We start from the raw sequence: 20000 nt of genomic DNA on the forward strand, positions 1-20000 counted from the left end.
CTTGACTCTGCAGCTGAATTACTCTCGTTCGCCTTGAGGAGAAAACATTACTTGGTTAGTTTCGCAACATAACTACCCCCCTGCACCCTTCGACAAAGAAGTAACGATTTTTTCTGATCTCTGAGATGGTTTTTGCTGAACTGTACTTGCAAGTTGCGCTACCCATCCAAGTCACCTTTTCCGTTGCTGCCTATCTGCTCAAGACTCATCAACTTCAACGGCTGATGGTAGCTGGAGATTTGTGAAACAACTAGATTTCGAGGCAACAACGTCATTGGAAACGTAAACTCTGCGACGAGATAGCCCCTCTCACGAACACTATTGGTGGGATTTACGCACAATAGCACACACACCAACGCATACTGGTTTTGGCCTGTAGAGGGCGCTAGTGTGGGCTTTCGCTTTCCCTTCTCCTTTGTGTTTGCAGCTGCCCCTTCTCCCCCCTCCCTCCACCTCCCTCCCTCTTCTATATTGCACGCTTGTGAATGGTTTGCTGTGATGCTTTTAACCCCGATTTTACCAAGCGCGCAACCCCTAATATGTTGAAACGCGTTTCCTTCAGAGTGTCCATGGGAAAATGTTGAACACTTTGTGAGCCCGCATCGAACGCCCTTTGGACCGCTTGGTAAGCCTGATGATGATTAACCGAGGAACAAAGCGCAACCTTTGTGACGTGTGTGTGGTTGCGGAGGGTAATTGAAATCGTTTTCCAAGCAAATTCGCGACGTCACGTACTACGCCAGAGTCGCAAATCAGCACCTTTTTCGATCAGTTTTCCGCTAGCAACAGCTACAAACTACGCACTTTGCGCGATGAAAGCCCTGACTAGACCCTGAGCAGAGTGGTATCCTAATTTCTATACAAAAGAGAAGCAAAAGTTTGGACGTTTGGAGATTGATTGATACCCGAAAAGTTGGTTTATGTAAAAAAAAAAAACAAACTATTGTTGGACTATGTGAATGGGCAAAAAAAATGATTCACAGTCGCGCGCGTCGAAGGTTGCGTGAAACGTTCGTGCACAAGATGGCGTCGCTCACCATTTGGAACAGCAATTTTGAGTTTTACAACAATGAAAACGGACTGATCTCTCCACCATTTCCGCCCCTTGAAGGAGGGATAAAATCGCTTTTTTCCATTCAGTCCATTCAGCCACCAAAAGTGACTAAATTTGTGAAAAAAGGCATTTGAGCAATGAGAAATAAAGGCGTTTATGGATAAAATCGCACTCGGAGACGTTTGTTACGAAAACACAGATTTGCCACTGTTTCTTCAAACACAACTTTGCGAAAAAGGGGTTTTAGAAGGTATCTTCCTGCGGTATTACGGAACTTCACAAAAGCGATGGTTTGAGAAGAGTCGCAAAAGGCACAAAACCGCCCAAATAATTCACACACCGATTGTGGACCACGCTTGTGCAGTTCAAAAATGGATTTGTGGTGCAATAGTACGACGATAAGCAACTTTTTGTACAAATTATAACTCACGGAAATTTATAAAACCTTTTATAAACGCGCACTCTCGTTCACACGATCCGCTCTCATCGAAACTTTTCTGGCAACTCACACACACACACACACAGTGGTTGGTGTATTAACTAACCAGGGAAGGCATTCCAATCAAAGTGTGTTAATTAAACAGGCACTTCGCTCGCCGCCACATTGGATTTTTGCTTTGGTTCAGTGGCTGTCAAAACATGTTTACCAAATCGACAGAAAGCGTTTGGTGATACGAAGGAAATCCGGAAATTTTCAATGGTTTTGCCAGGTATAGTATCGATTTTGGTCGTTTAAATGATTCATACTCCTTGTTTTCAACAAACGAGCGAGTGATCGGTCACTTAAGCGGCCCATAGACGTTCAATTTTATTTCTCAATACTTGCATGTTGGCGTCAATACTCTGTGGGCCACATTATCGAACACGATGCGTCTGTGGCCCTGATTGATAGAAACATTGAGGACTAGGCCAGTGTTGCCCACCTATGAGCAATAAAAATAAAAGGACAATTCGACGCAATTCTTGCATCCAAAACATTGATAAATAAAATTATTGAGCGTCTATGGGCAGCTTAAAGCGTAAATTAAGGTATGTGGGAAGGGGGGAAGGGGTGTTTTCTGCTCTAGATTTTTGATAATAGTTTAGGAAGTGTTTAACATCCCTCTCCCCCCTTTATTCGTTAATTTTCGTTTTAAAGTTTTGGCCCTGTGCTAGAAATCAGGCACTCAGTGAGAGGGGTGCTAATAGTGGGTTTTTACCCAATTTTTATATCGCACTGTGATAAGAAGGGATGTGGCTGCGAGATTTTTAACGGTCAATTCAAATGGGTAGGCAGAGCTGTTGCTCAACCTTTTTTTGATCGATCATTTGAGCTTAGAATTTCGAGTTTACTCGAACGGGTTTGGTGGACAGCTTTCTATCGCCAAAGGGAGCTTTTTTCGTCGCGGCGGTCGCCATTTTGTGCGAGCGTTTCGAAGCGCGTTTGGAAGCGTTGGCGAAGTGAAAATTCGTTTAAAAACTTCCAGCCCCGCAATAGGTGGCTCCCCCGTTTGAACCTACGTTTTGTTTCATCAACGGATTTTGTAACCCTGGCCCCGGAAACCCTTAACAGTTTGCAGAGCTGTTTTCGTTCGAGGGAAATCTAGTTCAACCAGCGTACCGCACACAATTCGCTCCTTGCTCGGGTGAGACAGAGTGGCTGCAGGTAGGGGCGGTGACAATCAGCGCCTTGGTAAACAAACGTTCGTGTACGCTTGGCCCAATTTCTTATCCCGGATATCTGTTTCGTACTGGTCCCGTTGGTCAGGAGAAGGAGGAGGAGGATTCCGGTTTCGTGCCCCCTGCTTTGCGGAGAAGGACCACAGTCCATGAGCAAGATGACGCGCTACAGCGAGGCCAAGTCCGTGAAGGTGGACAACTGGGGCGTGTTCTTTCTGCAGAAGCTGCAAAATTTCTTCAACAAGACCGATCACTGCGACCTCACGCTGCAGTTCAACGACAACTCGCAGCTCAAGGTCCACAGGCTGGTGCTGTCCGCCTGCACAGACTACTTCAACCATCTGGAGAGCGTCTGCGAGATGTACGACGATGTGCTCATCATGCCCATGGACCTGCAGGCGGATGTCATCGTCCCGATTGTCAACTTCATGTACACCGGCACCCTAGAGTTTCAGTATACCATGTACGAGCGACTGCTGAAGACGGCCACGGATATGAACATGACCGTGTTGTTGAAGCTGCTCGAGGCCCACCGCCAAACGTCGCGCATCTCCAAACAGCCAGTATTGCTCAATAAGCAGGCGCCAAGGGCCGGTGTGCCGATTGCTCGGCCAGCAACGACCTACCACCCCAATGCTCCGCGTCCTGCCGCCAGTACCGTCGCGACTCGATCTAATGCTGCACTGAAACCACGTCTGCCGGTAATGCGACAACAGATAAGCCCCGGGAGTGGTAAGGATACGCCGGAATCGGGCACACTGGTGGCAAAGTACGGCCACGCAAAGGAATCCAAGTCGGGACCGTCACGCTTCGATGACACCGATCTCTCCGAGGGTTTAGAGGGACATTTCGATGACATCTCTTATGAGAGCAAGCCACTGCTGACGGCTGTTCAGGTAAAAAAGGAGGATGAACCATCACCCTTTGAGAAGCTGCGCAAAGGCTACACCAACACCAATGTGGCAAAGCGGGCTTCCGGTGGAACCATTACCTCACCGCCCGCCAAGAAACCCAATCTGGAAGAGGTCAAGGAGTTCACCGAGGCAGCCCGGCTACGCAGCCAACTGAACACGGACGACGACGACTCACCGGACTATGTCGATGATGATACGCATTTTAACGATGACGACGATGAAGATTATCAGCCCCCGGCCTCGCTCAAGTCAGCCCTGGCCAAATCACAGGCGAACAAGCAGATTGTCGTCAAGCAGGAAACTAAATCTCCGAGCGCGATGGCATCTTCGATGAAGCAAATCACCGTCAAGGATGAGTCAGGAAATGTCGATCATGCAAAGATCATATCGGAGGTACTCAAGAAGTACCCGCATTTGGTGAAGCAGAACAAAAACATCAAACTGAAAATCATGCAAAAGATGCCATCCGGCTCTAACCAGGCAGCCGGGAGCGGAGCCCAGGCTGGGAGCAGCAAAGTGGAGATCCGCACCGCAACACCGCTCAAACAGGACATCTCGATGGTACGCAAAGCGACGGCTTCCATTCGTAGCGAGCAGCTACTGAAACCGGGAAGCACCACGGCTAGCGGAAGTGCTGCTGCTGCTGCTGCTGTGGGGGGTGGTAGAGGTGGAGGTAATAACAGCAGCAAGAGTGCCACAACAACGGCCACGGCTACTAAGCCAAATCCTCCAAAAACCATTGACGCAAAGACGATGCATGCTTTGATTGCGAAGGGTGCCGAAAACATGACCGGCCCGTGGCTATGCCTACGCTGTGGTATCAACGGTCGCCCAATTAGCATTCCCAGCTACAAGGCTTTCCGCAACCATTTGCTCGTGAAGCACAAGGAGCGCATCGATGCACGGATCTGCGAGCATTGCGGATGGCGGGCCGAAACCCGCAATCCTCATTTGGTGTATCATTGGTTTGTGGAGCATGGAATCAAACCGCCGGTCAAGTTTCCTACTTGCAGCGAGTGCGATCACGTAGCCATGACTAACGGCGCTCTGAAGCAACACGTGGAGGAAACGCATCAGCAAGAGCGACAACACTGCATCTACTGCAACAAGGTGTTCGAAAAGGAGCTGGATCTATATTATCATATGAAGGAGCAGCACCGCGAGCGGGCTCGCAGTGACGGAGTGCTGGATTTTAGTGAGGATGAGGACGAGTTTCAAGAAGGAAGGGAGGAATCTCCACCAGCGCATCGTCCAGCAGAGGGCAAGATAAAGATCCTGTCCAACATTACATTGCCCTTGAAAGCAAATACGCTACCGTTTGTCATAGATACGGCTCAGTCGCAAACGGTTTCACAAATTGGCGGAAAAGGATCATCGGAAGCGGAAGCACTGAGCAATGTGGCTTCTGGTATCGCCACAAGCCTGCGACTCGTCGGTGATACTGGTGTCGTAATCGACGATCCCAACTATCAAAACGAGTTCATCGAGGCAGAGCTGGCAAGCGTGCACGGTGAAAATGCGGCCACCATCAGCGCTGAAAACACCGGCGTCATCACGAAGTTGTTGTCCGAGGACGGGACCGAGATACAGCTGACACCGTCACAGCGAGAGGATATCATTTCACAGTTGCAAATCAACTCTGCTAACGGTACGTACTAACGCCCTCTCATGGATCGTTCGGCATAGATTAATCATTCTATTTCTCTTCCTCCACTTTCCAGTGGTTATGATGAACGAGGTCAAGTTTGCCGATGGCTCTACGCTACAGATCAATGACGGTATGCAGATTGTCGAAAGTGCGGCCGATACGGATGGTGCTGTTGCCGGTGGCAACCAAAACATCATGCTCGTCTACAGCGATAGTGCAACGGATGCTGGAACCGAAGATCGCAAGACGAATTCCACGAATCACGAAGAGGATGCGCCCTCTGAGGATGATGAAAACTCGCAAAACTCGGCTGCGCTATCGGAGAAAGCATCCTCATCGATAGATAAGCCGGCGAATGAGGAGAGCAGCGTGGCACCCGAAGAGGAGGAGGAGAGTCAAGAGTCGCGCAAAACGGATGTGAGTGGTAAAGAAGAGGTTGGCGAGGAAGATGATACTGCCGAAGACGTGGATATGCTTCCTGCCGATACCAGCTTCGAGAGCAGCGAACCGGTTAAACCAACGACCAAGGCTGGCACAAGCGATAACAAGAAAGTGGAAAATCAGAAGCAACATAAAGAAGATGCCGAAGAAGAACGTCACAGATCAGATAAATTAAAATTAATATCAGAGCTGGAAGGGGACTGGTCGGAGGACACCGAAGAGCAATCGACGGCGTCAGTTTCCACGGCACCGGCCGCCAAAGCGGAATCGAAACAATCGGCGAGCGATGATTCCACAGAGAATCGTTCCAATAAGAAAGGGGCATCCACCGTAGAAAAGAAATCGGTTTCGGCGGTTGTAGGGACGAGCTCCTCATCCAAGAAACCCAGTACCTCCGAGAAGGATAAAAAGAAGGAAGACAAGCCGAGTGTCTCTAACCCAGATAAGAAGCCCGTTGCCAGCGAGAGCCCTGCTGGGAAAGAGATCGATAAGCTACTGGACGAATGGAGCAACGAGCCTGGATCGAAACAGGATGACTCCGACACGGAGACAGAGTTGGGAAAGAAAACGCCCAAAGCTGCTGGTGGATCGATAAAGACAGAGAAGGAAAAAATTAAACAGGAACATGAAGATCAAAATGAAAATGATGACGACTCGAAGGCGATGGAAACGGATGAAGTGGAAGATGCGCCAGCCAGCAAATCTAGCGATGTTGAAAAAGCATCAAAAACATCACCATCGACAGTCGATACGGATGATGCGACAAGTGCGAAGAAATCGGACGCATCCAGCAAAGCGGCAACGGCAAAGAAGTTGGAAAATGTAAAGACAGAGGATGAAGAGGAGGATCAGGATGAGGAAGATAAGGAGAAGGTGTCCAAGTCGAAGGATGTAAACTCTTTACTGGGCGAATGGGATGAAGACGATGAGCTATAAAGCAGTGAAGAAACATGAAAAACCCCAGATTTTGCCCCAGATCCTAGTTTGTAGCCAGTAGCGATAAGCAACGTGAGTGTTTTGTTTTTGTAGAAGGTTTTATTCGTTACGTAAGTGATCAATGCATGAAGTCTAAAGGAATTATGCAAAACAAAATGATTTTGCAAATCACGCCACACTTTTCAAAGTGAAGCGTTTTTCTCTGTGCAGAATTTTGTAAGCTCATTCTTTTTTAATACATTTCTTCAGAGATTAAACGGCAGTACAAGTACGTAAGTTCTGGGAGAGTTATCTTTAAAGTTTACTTTATATTAAGCTAGTGCTTGGGAAATAAACAAGAACAATAGCCTTAGTAACACTTCCCAAAATGGAATCCTCATTTTCAAGCCGAAATAAAGCCATCTTTTGAGAGAAAAAGATTAATTAACGCGATTTGTGGAAAATTAAGATATTTGCTTCAAAGAAAGGCCCATAGAATTCACGAGTTGGTCGTATAAGAGTAAGTGAGTTCACGAAAACTTTGGCTAGTTGTAGGGCTGTTGAAAATATCTTGCTTAACATACAAAGAAGGAAGGTAATCCTTCGTATCCTTCGTAAAATGATCAGGACACTGCAGGAGCCAGGATCAGGATCAGGAGCCGCGAAAAACATTTTTTTTGAAATAACGGATATTTTGTCGTTGGGTCTGTTGAGAATATTTTTGCTGCATGGGAAAACCGAAAAACGGTTTGGCGGCGCCTAAAAAAACCGCACAGTCAAGGCTCTACAAATTTTAACTGCAAACTGACGAAAACGGCTGGAAAACTGCTTACACGGAGCTCACTTTGGCGTTATCGTTATCGACGTTTATCAGAAGCTTGTAACAAACACTGCAAAGTGCCGTACGCTACCGAGCAACAGCAGCCACGCCAAGTAGGTGGTCAACATGGCAAGTAACAAAGAAAACCGAAAACTCTTCACCGTGGTGGTAAAGAAGGAAAATGAGCGGAATGGCGATGGCCCAGCTAACGCTGTATCGGGGCTGGCGGCGCCTTTGAAAGTAAAAACCGAACGTGCGGTAAAGATCGAAGAAGATCGTTCAAACGGCGTCTTCAAGACGCCGCAGATCCCTCCTCCACCTCCAGCTACTGCTGCTGTACCTTCGAACATCTCCGGAAACAAACCGATTAAGGTGGAGCCAGGCAGTGAAAATCGCTCCAAGACTGCTGGTGGTTCGTCGCCAAAAAAGGAACCACAACAAGGTACTGCCGCAAACAGTGGCCAACAAACGAAACCGTCGAAAAAGGTCTGGACGCTGAGCAACTTCGATATCGGACGACCGCTAGGGAAGGGCAAATTCGGGAACGTCTATCTCGCAAGGGAAAAGGAAACAAAGTTCGTCATCGCTCTGAAGGTGCTCTTTAAGAAACAGGTATGCCCCCGGAGACACTAAATCCCTCATAGATTCCAATTCACAGCAGCATCACGCAACTTACACGATGATCCCCTCTCGTTGCTAGGTCCACGCGCAAGGTATCGAACACCAAGTGCGGCGTGAGATTGAAATCCAATCTCATTTACGCCACCCGAACATCCTGCGCATGTACGGATACTTTCACGATGAAACACGCATCTACCTCATCCTGGAGTATGCCCCGGGTGGTACGCTGTTTAAGGAGCAGCAGCAGCAACCGGGAAAGCGGTTCCCTGAGAAACGCAGCGCCTACTACATCAACTCACTCGTATCGGCTCTGATCTATCTGCACGAGCGCAACGTTATTCATCGAGACATCAAGCCGGAAAATCTGCTGCTCGGACACGGAGGCGAACTCAAGATAGCCGACTTTGGGTGGTCGGTGCATGAACCTACCTCATCGCGAACCACGCTCTGCGGAACGGTGGACTATTTGTCACCGGAGATGGTGCAGGGTCAGCCGCACACGAAAACCGTGGACCTGTGGAGCTTGGGTGTGCTGGCTTACGAGTTGCTCTGTGGCAAGGCTCCATTCCTAGCTAATACCTACGAGGAAACCTACCGCAAGATCATTAGAGTGCAGTACACTGTGCCATCGGATATATCGAAACCGGCCAGCCATTTGATCTCTCGGTTACTGGTGCGGGAGCCGGAAAAACGCATGCCGCTAGAGAACATCGCCACACACCCTTGGATAACTCTGATGGTTGAGAAGAAATGAGTCCGTTGTTGGCCTTTTTATTGGTTTTAAACCTTGGCTTGACTTAAGCTACAATTAGATGTAATGCAAAAGAATAGGTGAAAGAAGAAGCGCTTCAATGTTGCTCAATAGAATACTGTTTTCCCTCAATGTAATATTTGTTTATGGAATTATCCTTTATTGACTTTTCAGTGTGTCCACGTAAATTGATACCCCGAAAATGGTGCCAGGATCTTTTGATTGGGTGACCTTCTTTGCTTCGCTACTACCGGCCATGTCTTGACAACAGTTCATCCAAAATGGTATTAAACCGTTCATTGCTTTCCTCCATCAGCTGGCGGCTCATATCCAGAAAAGTTTCATCCGATTCTCGTTGCGCCGTGCTGTACAGATCAAATTGGTAATTCATTAATCGCGTTTGTAGCCGATACACCAAATCTTCCGTTGAATTTCCCTCGAACGACGGAGACGAGCGTTGCAGAACGTTTTCCATGTTATAACGGCTCGATTTCCCTTTCGTTGTGCGCAGGGACCGCCTTTGCTGGATCGGTCTGGTCAGTTCTTTGCGAGGCCGCTCAACCTCCTCATCGTCACCGGTAACGCTCCGGGCAGTCAGATAATCGGACGGTTCCTCCTTAATCACCTTATCTGGGGCTGATTTGCTCTGGGGCTGATATGCGTCTTGCTTGGGGGCTGGAAAAAGGAGGCAAATTCGGTCAATAGATCAATGGAAAGCGGCCGATTCTTAGTGCAATCCGAGCGAGCGTACTCTTACTTTTGCCTTTCATCAGCAGATCGATTTCATCAAAGTACAGAAAGGAGTCCGTTTCCGAGAGGTTCGGGTCCCTGAGTAGATCGAAGTATTTCCGCTTCAGATTTTTCCATCGATGCTCTATTTTCTTGGGATCCCGCAGAAGGTAGCCGCGCCGGGCCAGTTCCTCGTTCACCAGACGGAACGCTTTATCCTTCCGGAAGGGTCTACCATTCATGGCCTTCAGGCTTTCCTGTTCGTGCATGATGTTGAGCATCTCCAGCGTTTCATCGTAAGTCCAAACGTTTCGGGTTTTCATCGTTTTCCACCGAAATCTGAAACACTTTTCCCACCGTTTTTGGGTTTGTTTGGGTTTTCCACTGCGCTGAAACGCTGAACGGCTGATTTTTGCTGATGCCGCTGGGGCCGCTGATTTTTGCTGATGGGCAGTTTTTTTATCTCACTCTGCCTGATTTCCTGTAGCAAAGAGTGAGTGAGAAAAGGCATGGGATTAAAATCACCGTGTCTGGTTCCGCTCCTTGTTTTGCACGTGCAGCACGTTTTCGGTGCCTCGTAACCGCTTCGGGTTTTCTGGCACTCGGATCTCCGTAAAACCGGTGTTCCGGCCCTCAAACGTGCTCCCCAGTGTCCTATCGTCATGTCGTGGCTTTTTGGCTATAAGAGTCAAGTGCCGCCCCAAGGAGCCGGTGCGGATGGGGGTGGCCCCGAACCACCCGGTCCGCCTCCTTCAGCGGGTGCCGGTGCGGGCCAGGCGGCTGGCGATGCGAACCTTACGAAAGCGGAAAGAAAGGCCATGGAGGCGTATCGGTTCGATTCGTCAGCGCTGGAACGAGCGGCCGAAGCGGCACGCACGCTGGAGCGATCGAGTAAGTAGGCGGCGATGTTGCGTAATCATGCACCCGCAGGGTATCATCATCCGCTAGATCATGACGAGTAACCATTCTTCCCCCGTTTCGTTCCGCCGCCCCACACAGAACATGCCCGCGAGGCTCTGGAGTTGTCCAAGATGCAGGAAGGCACCCGCCAGCAGGAATATATGGCGAAGGTGAAAGAGTACGAGGCGCACATCGAAGCCTCCAAGGTAGAGCAAAAGCGAGTGGACCACGATGAGCGCCGGAAAACACTCGCCGAGGAGACAAAGCAGCAACAGCAGCGGGCGCAGTATCAGGATCAGCTGGCCAGAAAGCGCTACGAGGAGCAGCTCGCCCAGCAGCAACGGGTGCAGGAGGAAAATCTGCGAAAGCAGGAAGAGAGCGTAGCGAAGCAGGAAGCTATGCGTCGAAAGACGATCGAGCACGAGATGGAGCTGCGCGAGAAAAACAAAATGAAGCTCCTGGAGGCTGAGCTGCGCGCCAAGGCAAAAGTGGATCGCGAAAACCGCGATCTCACGCTGGAACAGATCCGGTTGAAGGCAGAAGAGAACCGTATCACCGTGATGGAGGGCATCAAAACGGCCGGTGCTGTGCTTGGGCAAGGGGCAACCGCCCTGCTTACTGATTGGAATAAGGTGGCCACTACGGTCGGTGGGCTGTCGCTGCTCGCGCTCGGTATCTACACGGCTAAAGGTGCCACGGGAGTAACGGCTCGGTACGTAGAGGCCCGCATAGGCAAACCATCGCTGGTCAATGAAACATCTCGGTTCTCGCTTCTGGAAGCCCTGAAGCACCCGATCGATACGGTGAAGCGACTCAAGAACAAACCAACGGACGCTCTGCAGGGAGTGGTTTTGCAACCAAAACTGGAAGAACGACTGCGAGATATTGCGATTGCCACGAAAAACACGAAAAACAACCAGGGACTCTACCGGAACATTCTGATGCATGGACCGCCGGGAACGGGCAAGACGATGTTCGCGAAACGGTTGGCAATGCACTCGGGAATGGATTACGCCATCATGACCGGTGGCGACGTTGGTCCGATGGGCCGCGATGCAGTAACAGCCATCCACAAAGTATTCGATTGGGCGAACACGAGCCGTCGAGGTTTACTGTTATTTATCGATGAAGCCGATGCGTTCCTGCGGAAACGTTCTTCGGAGCAAATCTCCGAAGATATGCGCTCGGCACTGAACGCATTCCTGTACCGCACCGGCGAGCAGAATCCGCGCTTTATGATGGTCCTCGCGTCAAACACTCCTGAACAGTTCGATTACGCCATCAACGATCGGTTGGATGAAATGGTCGAGTTTACACTGCCCGGTCCCGAGGAACGCGAACGGCTTATACGATTGTACTTTGACAAGTTTGTCCTGCAACCAGCGGCCGAAGGCAAGAAGTATGTAGCAAAGCGCAGCCAGACAACGACGATCTTCTTTGGAACATCGGATTGATTTCATTTTCTTTCCTTTCAGGCGATTCAAGGTAGAGCAATGGGACTACAGTGCAGTGTGTAGCAAGATGGCCAAAATGTGTGAAGGCATGTCCGGGCGAGAGATCTCGAAGCTGGGAGTGTCGTGGCAGGCCGCCTGTTACGCCTCGGAAGAGGGTGTGCTGACGGAGCAGATGGTCCTAGACCGCTGCGAGGCAGCCGCTCGGCAGCATCGGCAAAAGATGGCTTGGCTTTCGGAGCAGGAAAAACTGGACCACAAATCCATCACCGGTGGCAAGGGATTCCTCACGCAATAGACATCACGCTCCGAAATCAGTCGCCACAGGTTACTATGCTAGCTGCTGCTGCATAACCCTACAAAATGCTTTATTCATCGGGGCTTACTTTGAGTTTGACTGCTAAAGGGCTGTTTACGGTAGTTGGTAAAACGGCTTGGAGTTGCAATCTCGTTGGGTGCATTATTGTGAAACGAGCATTCCAATCGAAAGCCAGCTGCCCATGTAAACGGAGAGAATGTAAGGATCGTTAGCTGTGGTGTGTTGTATGAGACGAATACGTTCATTCGCTTCCCCCCTCATTATTCCTGCCAGGTTTCGTATCGCATTGGGAAATTTATATTAAACTTCCTAGAAACGACCGGGAATCACGTGCACGTATTACGAAATGCATTTGAGATACAACACGCATGTCAGGTTTAGGTGGATCACACTGTGTTCAATATCGTGACAACGGAATAGGAATACTAGGGGACGAAATGTTATTGACGTAACAATAATTCCTTACGCTCCATTACTCTTTTTGTACACATTATATTGTTTGAATGGAAAATACAGAGTAACGTTAAAGTGTTATAAATCCGTATCCGATCTATTTGAATTCAAACCATATACTACTATACCATATTTTTAAAACATTTTTCCATGCGCGAAATGTTTAGTTCATAAAACATTTAGCGGAAATCCACCAATGTTTTTCAGTGACTCAGCTCTACTGTACGAATCCATATCCAGATCGTTCCAATACATCCGAATACCGAGATGCTACTTCCCTTGTTACCTTGTCAAAGGAATTTTGATATTTATTCAAATTATTTTTCTATAAAATTTAAAATGACTAAACTAAGCTATGACATTACAGCAAATTGTGTAAAACTCAGATGACCTTTGATAGTATCGTACTGATACTATACAGCGCCACGATGTCGTGTGCTTATGTTACAGTGCTGCTACCTTGCATCTGCTGTGGGGATCTGAACAACGTAGCTAAATTTGCACGTCTGAGTGTGGCCATGGCGTTTACAATAAAAAACGATCTTCGCACAAATCAACCACATTCATTCATTAAGTATTACAAACATTAAGTTGTTTATTTTCCTCTATTCTGCATCAATCTGGCAATGAAACAAATTTAACACCATTGCTTCCACGTGACTCCAACTGTGATCCATTTCAATTCCAATCAGTCGTAGAGTTCCACCTTGTCCAAAAATTACCACTTATGGGAGTACTCGCGATTGGTTAGCATTACCGTTGTTGCGTACCATTAATGGCCTTTCTTTCAAAAGTCTACCACCCCGGAACAATTGGGATGTATTTTGAAGAAACTTGCCATGTAAATTGTTGAAAAAGAGGTTGAGGCAATAAATTAAGTTCACTTCCTCCTCTCTGTTATGCCGTCTCTATCAATCACGGCTAGTGCGTCTGGGTTGATTACTGCGGCGGTTTCTGTCCATCGGGGACATACTCTACCACACTTCACATTTATGGTCGGGGTTCATGGGTGAAGCGGCGGGGCAGTTGAAGTCCTTGGCGAATTCGTGCATATTGCTCATAGGACCGAGTACACGGAACTGTCCTGGTGAATGCACACCCGTGGTGATACGCATCTTCATTGTTTCCGGCCGATATACTGAACACCATGTTTGAGCAGCTGATAGCCAGAAAAGTTGTTCTGGACTCAGGTTAAGTCCAGGTAGTCGCTGTTCGGGACCATTCTTTTCGGCCCACTTGCGGTAAGCGTAATACGCCTCCTTGATGCCACCGTTATCGGCAATGTTTTCACCCTGCGTGTTAATACCGTTGAGATTGAGCTTCACATTCGGTTCGGTGTAATTGCCGTACTGTTCGATTATGCAGCGTGCTTTCTCCAGGTACGCCTTCTTCGTGTCGGCTTGCCACCAATCGACTAGATTCCCGTTCTTGTCGAACTGTCGGCCCTGATCGTCAAAGCCATGCGTGATCTCGTGTCCAATGACGAACCCAATAGCACCATAATTCATATACTTGGGCCGGTCATAGGAGAAAAACTGACCCTGCAAGATACCCGCTGGGAATTCTAGGGGGCGGAAAAAGAGCATAGAAAAAAGGACACGATGAACGATTGGATTCTCTTTGGAAATCTCGTCTTTTCGTTTACTTACGAATACTGTTCTCAATGGACGAGTAGAAGGCGTTTACGATGGCAGGCCTGGAGTGAGTGATCCAATCGGTTTTGTTAACCGGCTGGCGCAGCTTCTTGAACGCTTTCGTCGTACCGAATTGGTTCATGTAGAGAATTGTATTCAGGTAGTTGCTTTCTGGCTGGAACTCAAGATCCTTGTAGTACTCGGCGATCTTGGTGTCGTTCATAAGCTCGTCCGGGTATCCGATATGGGTAGCCATGGTTGAAACCTTCTCCAGCGCTGATTCACGCGTAATCTCGTCCATCCATTCGACCTTCTTTAAAATGTCCACAAACACGCCCTTGATATCGTTCACCATGTCCAGTGCCGCTCGTTTCGATTCCTCGCGGAAGTATTTGCGGATGTAGAGCGCACCGACCGATATGGGCAAACTGCCGGACGTGATTTCGACGCACTCCTTCCACCGTGGCTCCTGTTCCTGTTTGCCACTCAAAGCCGTACTGTACTGGAGTTGACGTTTGCGAAGTTTTTCCGTGAGGAAAAACGAGGAAAATCCACTGATGCGCCACATCACATAATTCGCCATCACTCGCTTGGGCGTGTTCTGTAGCAGTGGGCCCAGCTCCTTCATGAAGCTCGGTACACTCACGATGATCACTTCGTTTTCATCGATCGCGATGCCGGTATCCTTCAGGATGGCGTTGAAATACTCCAGCCAGTCGGTGTAGGGGTAGCGTTGTTGGAACTCCTTAACGGTCATTGGATTGTACAGGGCGGTTGCGTTACGTCTTTTCTCGTTTGGCAGTGAAATGTTCGCCAGGGCCATTTCGAAATTCAGCGAATCCATCAACTCCCGCTTTGCTCGCTCCTCGTCCGCTCCAAGCAGGACGGCCATATCCACCATGTAGTTGTAGTAAGCAGAAACAATTGGATTTTCCATCCCTTTCACTAGATACTCTCGACTGATACCCAGTGACGCTTGATCGGTCTGTGGAAAGGGACATATTAAAAGAGCAAACAAGCAAGAGTTAATCGATAAAGTGATGAGTGATGTTCTCTCGGGTATCTTTCTTACATCGATGATGCGGCGAGTAGAGTTTTTCAAATCACTGCCGATGGAAAAGTCGAAGAAGTAGTCCGTACTGTATCCGTTGTTGCGGAAATCTTTTACCGACTTCACCCAAGACCAAGATGAGTCCAGATCCCAGTCTTGGCCTTTCAGAACGGGCCATCCACCCAGACTATCCAGAATGTCCAGTAGGGGTTTAATACCCTTCTCCTCGATCCGAGCTGTAGATGACGAAAATGGGAAAGGCGATCACTAAGCGATGATCGAAAGAAGCGGTGTTGCGCCAATGTGACCGATCGGCTTCTGACATACTTTTGTTCATGCAGAGCTTGTACAGGTTCTTGGCCAGTTTAAATGGGGTCGCTTCCGACTCGCTGATTTCGTCGCTGACCAGGGCCCGTAGCTGTTGCTGCAACCGATCACCGATCACCGAGAATGTGTTAACCGAGACCTTCTCGTCCGGGATAACGGTTTCTTTCACGAATTTTCCGCACGCATAGTTGTAGAAATCGTCGCACGGTTCCACCTCCGGGTCCATTTGCTCCAGTGCCTTCGATGCTACAGGAGAAGAAGATGGTGAATTAAGGAGCTGCTGTAAGGTGGTGTTTTACCAGGAATTAATGCACAAATACGAACCAGAATGAATGCAGCCGGGTGTGAGACAAACGTTGTCGGTGTTCTTATCTCCCACGCCATTGTAAGCGTTCGGATGCTGTGCCAATGCTTTGCCTCTCCTTCCGCCGGTTAGTGGTTGAGCAGACGATGGGCTGGTTTCACCTGGCAAAATATGCGCAAGTAAGATATTGAAGTACGGCAGAAGCAGTTAAAACTATTTGCGTAGCATTTTATCGTGCCATTTTAGGTTGGAAGTGTTAACCAGCAAAAATGAAGGCCATTCAAATACGCATCAGTGCGCTACAGGGAGGTTAAAGCAGGACAGTGAGTTGTCACTGTTTGTACGTTAACTTTGAGGGGAGTGACCGAAGAGGAATTACGTTACAGCTGGTTTGAAATATTGCCCATTAATATGCTGATATCTTCAATGGGTGTCCTCAAAACCTTAATACAGTGTCCGCAATGTGCTTTCTACGTTGTTGTGTACTAGTGATTCATTTTTAACCAAATTCATCAGTATTCAAACTATGCCCACTTCATTCACTGGATTGAATCAATAGATGTAGGATAAAAGTCATTACCAAAATGAGAATAAAAAAAAAATCATTGGATTTACTACTATTTTGTTACTTACTCTGTATTCTGTCGGACAAAACCACCGTCAGCAGCGAAATGATCAACGCCACTACGGCTACCCCGCAGACGACACTGATAAGCGTAAGAACCTTCTCCAGGGCGGTGCGGCGACGCCACCAGCTGGGATTCCTGGGGAAAGACGGGGAAGCGTGAACGGAAACGGTGACCGAATCATTATTTGCCCATTGATAGCCGTTAAACTGTGTTGTGTTAATTGGTGTGCCATTAGGAAGTGAACAGAATCTCGATTTTAGATTCAACGGAACCTATACAATCTGAACGTCCATTTTGCTCCATTCACGTAACACTGCTCTTAACGCAGAACGCGCAGGCGCCTAGCCATTTGGGTGTTTGTCGATTCACCCTGAAGCGGCTGATGGCGCATTTTTTTTTACAGTAGTAGCGATTACAGCTGCTATTCATGGTCGGTAATTATGATAAACCGCTTTGACCTCTGTCCAGCAGCGACAGTATCGCTGCTTGCTGATTGCACGGCACAAGGCGACACAATTGCTTGATATTTATAATTCTGTGTTCTCATTGTCCTCCTGAAGTGTTGAGAGAGTGAAAGCATAACACACGATTACACTTGTCCAAAAACAAAAATGCTTGCCGTCAGCAGCGAGTAAAAGAACTGTTTTATTGTGCAATCCACATACATAGGACAGCGACATATAGTCAGCAGTTTTCAGCAAGGTTACCCACATGCTGGACTGTCCAATTTTTCCCAAAACATCATTTCACTCCATGATAAACAACATCAGCGCTTGCTTTGTGCGCAGGTGGCGGAAGCTATGCTACTAGCAACGCACGTTATGACATAGAAGCAATATTGCGGATCATCGCCAGTGTTTTATGTGTGTTTAATTGTTAAAGTAACATGTTGATATTTGTTTTGACAATCAGCACCATCTCAGGGACAGTGCTCCGGCAATTGGAAGATCACTTGTTTAACAGCGGTCGGCGATTAATTCCACCTGTTGCTTTTGTCGACAACATCGTTGCGCCGTTTTGTCTTAACTCACTAATTTACTACGCACGCTTGTAAAATAGATTGTGTAGCAGGCACTCTATTGGCTACTAACATGCCACTCAGTTGTCAAACGCTTTGCACGTGCAACTGCTTTGTTAATGATTTTATGTGTACTAACTGTAAGAAAATAGCTTTTAGCCATAAAACGATGCTAAAGACCGATGGTTTAAAAGTGTGAATTTATCGTTGCTGGTAGTAACTTTTTACACCTTCATAATGACTACGAATTTGTTGCAAAAACGATAAAACGAACATTAGGAAACCGTTTAGTTGGGTTTTTCTCATGAGACACTCCTTTCTCAAGGGTTTTTCATTCACATCGTTTTAAAATGATAGGAAATTCCAAACCAACTAGATTCTCTTGTTGTGCTAGTGTATGGTAAAGGCTATGCAACTGACTCCCTGAACTCAGTATCAACAAAATATTTTCCGACTTTAGCTAGATACAACATACCAGCTGCTGGCCATTCGTTTTACTTGTCCATTGTTTGCTTTAACATCGTAAGGTGTCAGAAGCTAGTGAAAGAATTGTTTTTATCTTGCATGGCACCTTTTTACGCTGGAGACAGTCAGCATTCTTCGCAAGGTTACGCACCGCTTTGCTTGACCGTCACTTTTATTCAAAACATCATTTCTCAAATAATATTCGTTTTTGCACGCAGGGAGCAGTTTCTGGGCCGGTTTTATAAGGGAAACCAAACATAACTCATCTCAAGGACTGCGTTGGCAATTAGGTCTCACTTGCTCAATGACTTGCGATGAATTGGTGTGTTTGGTTGTTGGTTGGTCACCTGTTGATCACTATTTCAGCCTTGTGGCAACTAGCGTACGCCCATATTCGCGCAGCTGCCATCGTGCATCGGTTATTCTTAACATACATAATTTAAAGATTTTTAACTGCTATCAACTTACTTGCCGCTGAATTGTTCGTACCCGATGGGGATGTCATCCGGGTCGAAAATGGAATTGCGAGCTCTACGCAATTCTTCAATCATCATCATAATGCGTGGATAAAGTCACGCGGTTAGGATTTGCTCAAATGACTCGTTTAATTGGATGTAGTGATGGGTTTTAATTTTAATCGTAGCCAGTAACTATTTATTCCTTAGAGTGTGGTATTCTATTAAACGTATGCATGGAGACTTGTTAGAAGAAATAAATCCTTCGAAAATGCTACTAAGGGTTCGAATTTCTATCAATTTAAATGTGTAAATTTGTATACAAAAGATTCATCATTTCATGAGGACCTTCCCGTTTTGCAATTTGTTCCTTGAAGTAAAAAAAACGTACTTTAAAAAGTATAAAAAGTATGTAAAAGTACGATCCGTAGAACACATTCGTGTTTCGTATTTCGCTTGTGTGAGAATATGGAAGGCTATGCAGCACATTCTAAGATTGGAAACAGGTTTTGCATACGCCATGGAGATGAAGGAACAGCGGAATAAAGGAAGAAGAACGGTTTATGATGCTCTACCACTGGCGAAGAACACCGATAATCCAAGAGTGGCTGACCCCAAAATAAACGGGAGTGAGTGGCAACACGTCCAATTGGCCTCTTTTTGGACCAAATCTATAGCTTCAGCGTGCTGCGGCCACAAAGATAAATATTCTATACCCTTTCATACCTCGTCATTCTGAAACTTTCATCCTGGCTTTGAAAACAAAAAACCGTTACTTTGACCAGAGAAGAAACGTAGCGCGGACATTCTACTGCCATGCTTGCACCGTTATTTTCGCAAAAAGGAACAGGAAACGGTTTGCGATATGATCAGGCTAAATTAAAATGTTTCGATGGGCAGGAAAGTAGGTTAGGTGATATTATAATTAATGTTTCTGATTGTTGTCGGACACGATAAAACCCAACGATAACTCCAACTCTGTAAATCCTTCGTGGTCATATTGGGTTTGCAAATGTCCAGACAAAGGCTAAATAATGATACAGTATTGTATGAACTACAGGCACTGCCTTCATCAAACGAAGATCGTTGTATTCTTGGACTTCCAAATATGAAATGTTAAACCTGCTAATGAGGGAAAACAGGTTACGGTATGCTTCCTAGATTAGCATCAATTTGAAGAAAATTCATAAATCATTTGAATTCGCTGGCATGCAGTGAAATCAGCTATCAAACTTTAATGCGTAACATTTGCGCAGGTCAACGGTCTTCATAGATAATAGTGTACTTTAAAATACATTAAAAAATGTACAAGCTGGATTGTCAACCAAACTACCATTATAATTCGAAATCAAGAGGCCCAGTTTTCATAAATTATACTTCCCGTGTGCCTACTGCCCATCGCTTTTTGCAGTAAAAAGTAGCTTAGAATGAACAACACGTTG

General features: G+C 47.1%; 6 protein-coding genes across 11 annotated transcripts in view; 3 read left to right on the plus strand and 3 right to left on the minus strand.

Moving 5' to 3' along the window:
- The window catches only part of LOC126571658 (keratin, type I cytoskeletal 9-like), a 3401-nt gene extending 1849 nt beyond the window's left edge, over nt 1-1552 (minus strand). The window contains exons 1-2 of one of the 2 annotated variants that reach the window (XM_050230380.1): nt 1485-1552; nt 1-32 (exon numbers count right to left, since the gene is read on the minus strand). The exon at nt 1-32 is cut by the window's left edge and continues 1849 nt beyond it. The gene's annotated coding sequence lies outside the window, so the exon portion shown is untranslated. The remainder of the gene's footprint in view (nt 33-1484) is intronic. The other variant, XM_050230382.1, reaches the window with a different exon arrangement.
- A 904-nt stretch (nt 1553-2456) lies between these two features.
- On the plus strand, nt 2457-7013 carry LOC126571643 (centrosome-associated zinc finger protein CP190). 3 transcript variants are annotated; one of them, XM_050230336.1, is made up of 3 exons: nt 2457-2726; nt 2802-5275; nt 5349-7013. In XM_050230336.1, exons 2-3 carry the CDS (start codon nt 2863-2865, stop codon nt 6650-6652), a joined length of 3717 nt encoding a protein of 1238 aa, XP_050086293.1. In that variant the 5' UTR covers nt 2457-2726; nt 2802-2862; the 3' UTR covers nt 6653-7013. The 3 variants fall into 3 exon arrangements, with proteins under 3 accessions (XP_050086293.1, XP_050086292.1, XP_050086294.1); XM_050230335.1 differs by having other exon boundaries at nt 2457-2699; XM_050230337.1 differs by having other exon boundaries at nt 2457-2679.
- Nucleotides 7014-7388: 375 nt separating this feature from the next.
- LOC126571652 (aurora kinase C-like) lies at nt 7389-8946 on the plus strand. Its single transcript, XM_050230371.1, has 2 exons — nt 7389-8063; nt 8152-8946. Exons 1-2 carry the CDS (start codon nt 7578-7580, stop codon nt 8824-8826), a joined length of 1161 nt encoding a protein of 386 aa, XP_050086328.1. The 5' UTR covers nt 7389-7577; the 3' UTR covers nt 8827-8946.
- On the minus strand, nt 8947-9936 carry LOC126571661 (uncharacterized). Its single transcript, XM_050230385.1, has 2 exons — nt 9581-9936; nt 8947-9498 (listed from the first exon to the last, which is right to left on the minus strand). Exons 1-2 carry the CDS (start codon nt 9873-9875, stop codon nt 9071-9073), a joined length of 723 nt encoding a protein of 240 aa, XP_050086342.1. The 5' UTR covers nt 9876-9936; the 3' UTR covers nt 8947-9070.
- A 128-nt stretch (nt 9937-10064) lies between these two features.
- On the plus strand, nt 10065-12766 carry LOC126571648 (ATPase family AAA domain-containing protein 3A homolog). Of its 2 annotated transcripts, XM_050230352.1 has the most exons (4): nt 10065-10443; nt 10552-11851; nt 11928-12230; nt 12296-12766. In XM_050230352.1, exons 1-3 carry the CDS (start codon nt 10215-10217, stop codon nt 12199-12201), a joined length of 1803 nt encoding a protein of 600 aa, XP_050086309.1. In that variant the 5' UTR covers nt 10065-10214; the 3' UTR covers nt 12202-12230; nt 12296-12766. The 2 variants fall into 2 exon arrangements, with proteins under 2 accessions (XP_050086309.1, XP_050086308.1); XM_050230351.1 differs by having other exon boundaries at nt 10066-10443; nt 11928-12766.
- Nucleotides 12767-13162: 396 nt separating this feature from the next.
- Nucleotides 13163-20000, minus strand: part of LOC126571645 (neprilysin-2) — a 13956-nt gene continuing 7118 nt past the window's right edge. The window contains exons 2-8 of one of the 2 annotated variants that reach the window (XM_050230346.1): nt 18572-18779; nt 16625-16755; nt 16012-16152; nt 15688-15933; nt 15382-15596; nt 14325-15294; nt 13163-14239 (exon numbers count right to left, since the gene is read on the minus strand). In XM_050230346.1, the coding sequence (XP_050086303.1) occupies nt 13650-14239; nt 14325-15294; nt 15382-15596; nt 15688-15933; nt 16012-16152; nt 16625-16755; nt 18572-18660 (2382 nt within the window). In that variant the 5' untranslated portion in view covers nt 18661-18779 and the 3' untranslated portion in view covers nt 13163-13649. The remainder of the gene's footprint in view (nt 14240-14324; nt 15295-15381; nt 15597-15687; nt 15934-16011; nt 16153-16624; nt 16756-18571; nt 18780-20000) is intronic. The other variant, XM_050230347.1, reaches the window with a different exon arrangement.

The sequence above is a fragment of the Anopheles aquasalis genome, chromosome 2 (assembly GCF_943734665.1).
Source record: "Anopheles aquasalis chromosome 2, idAnoAquaMG_Q_19, whole genome shotgun sequence".
NCBI lineage: Eukaryota > Metazoa > Arthropoda > Insecta > Diptera > Culicidae > Anopheles > Anopheles aquasalis.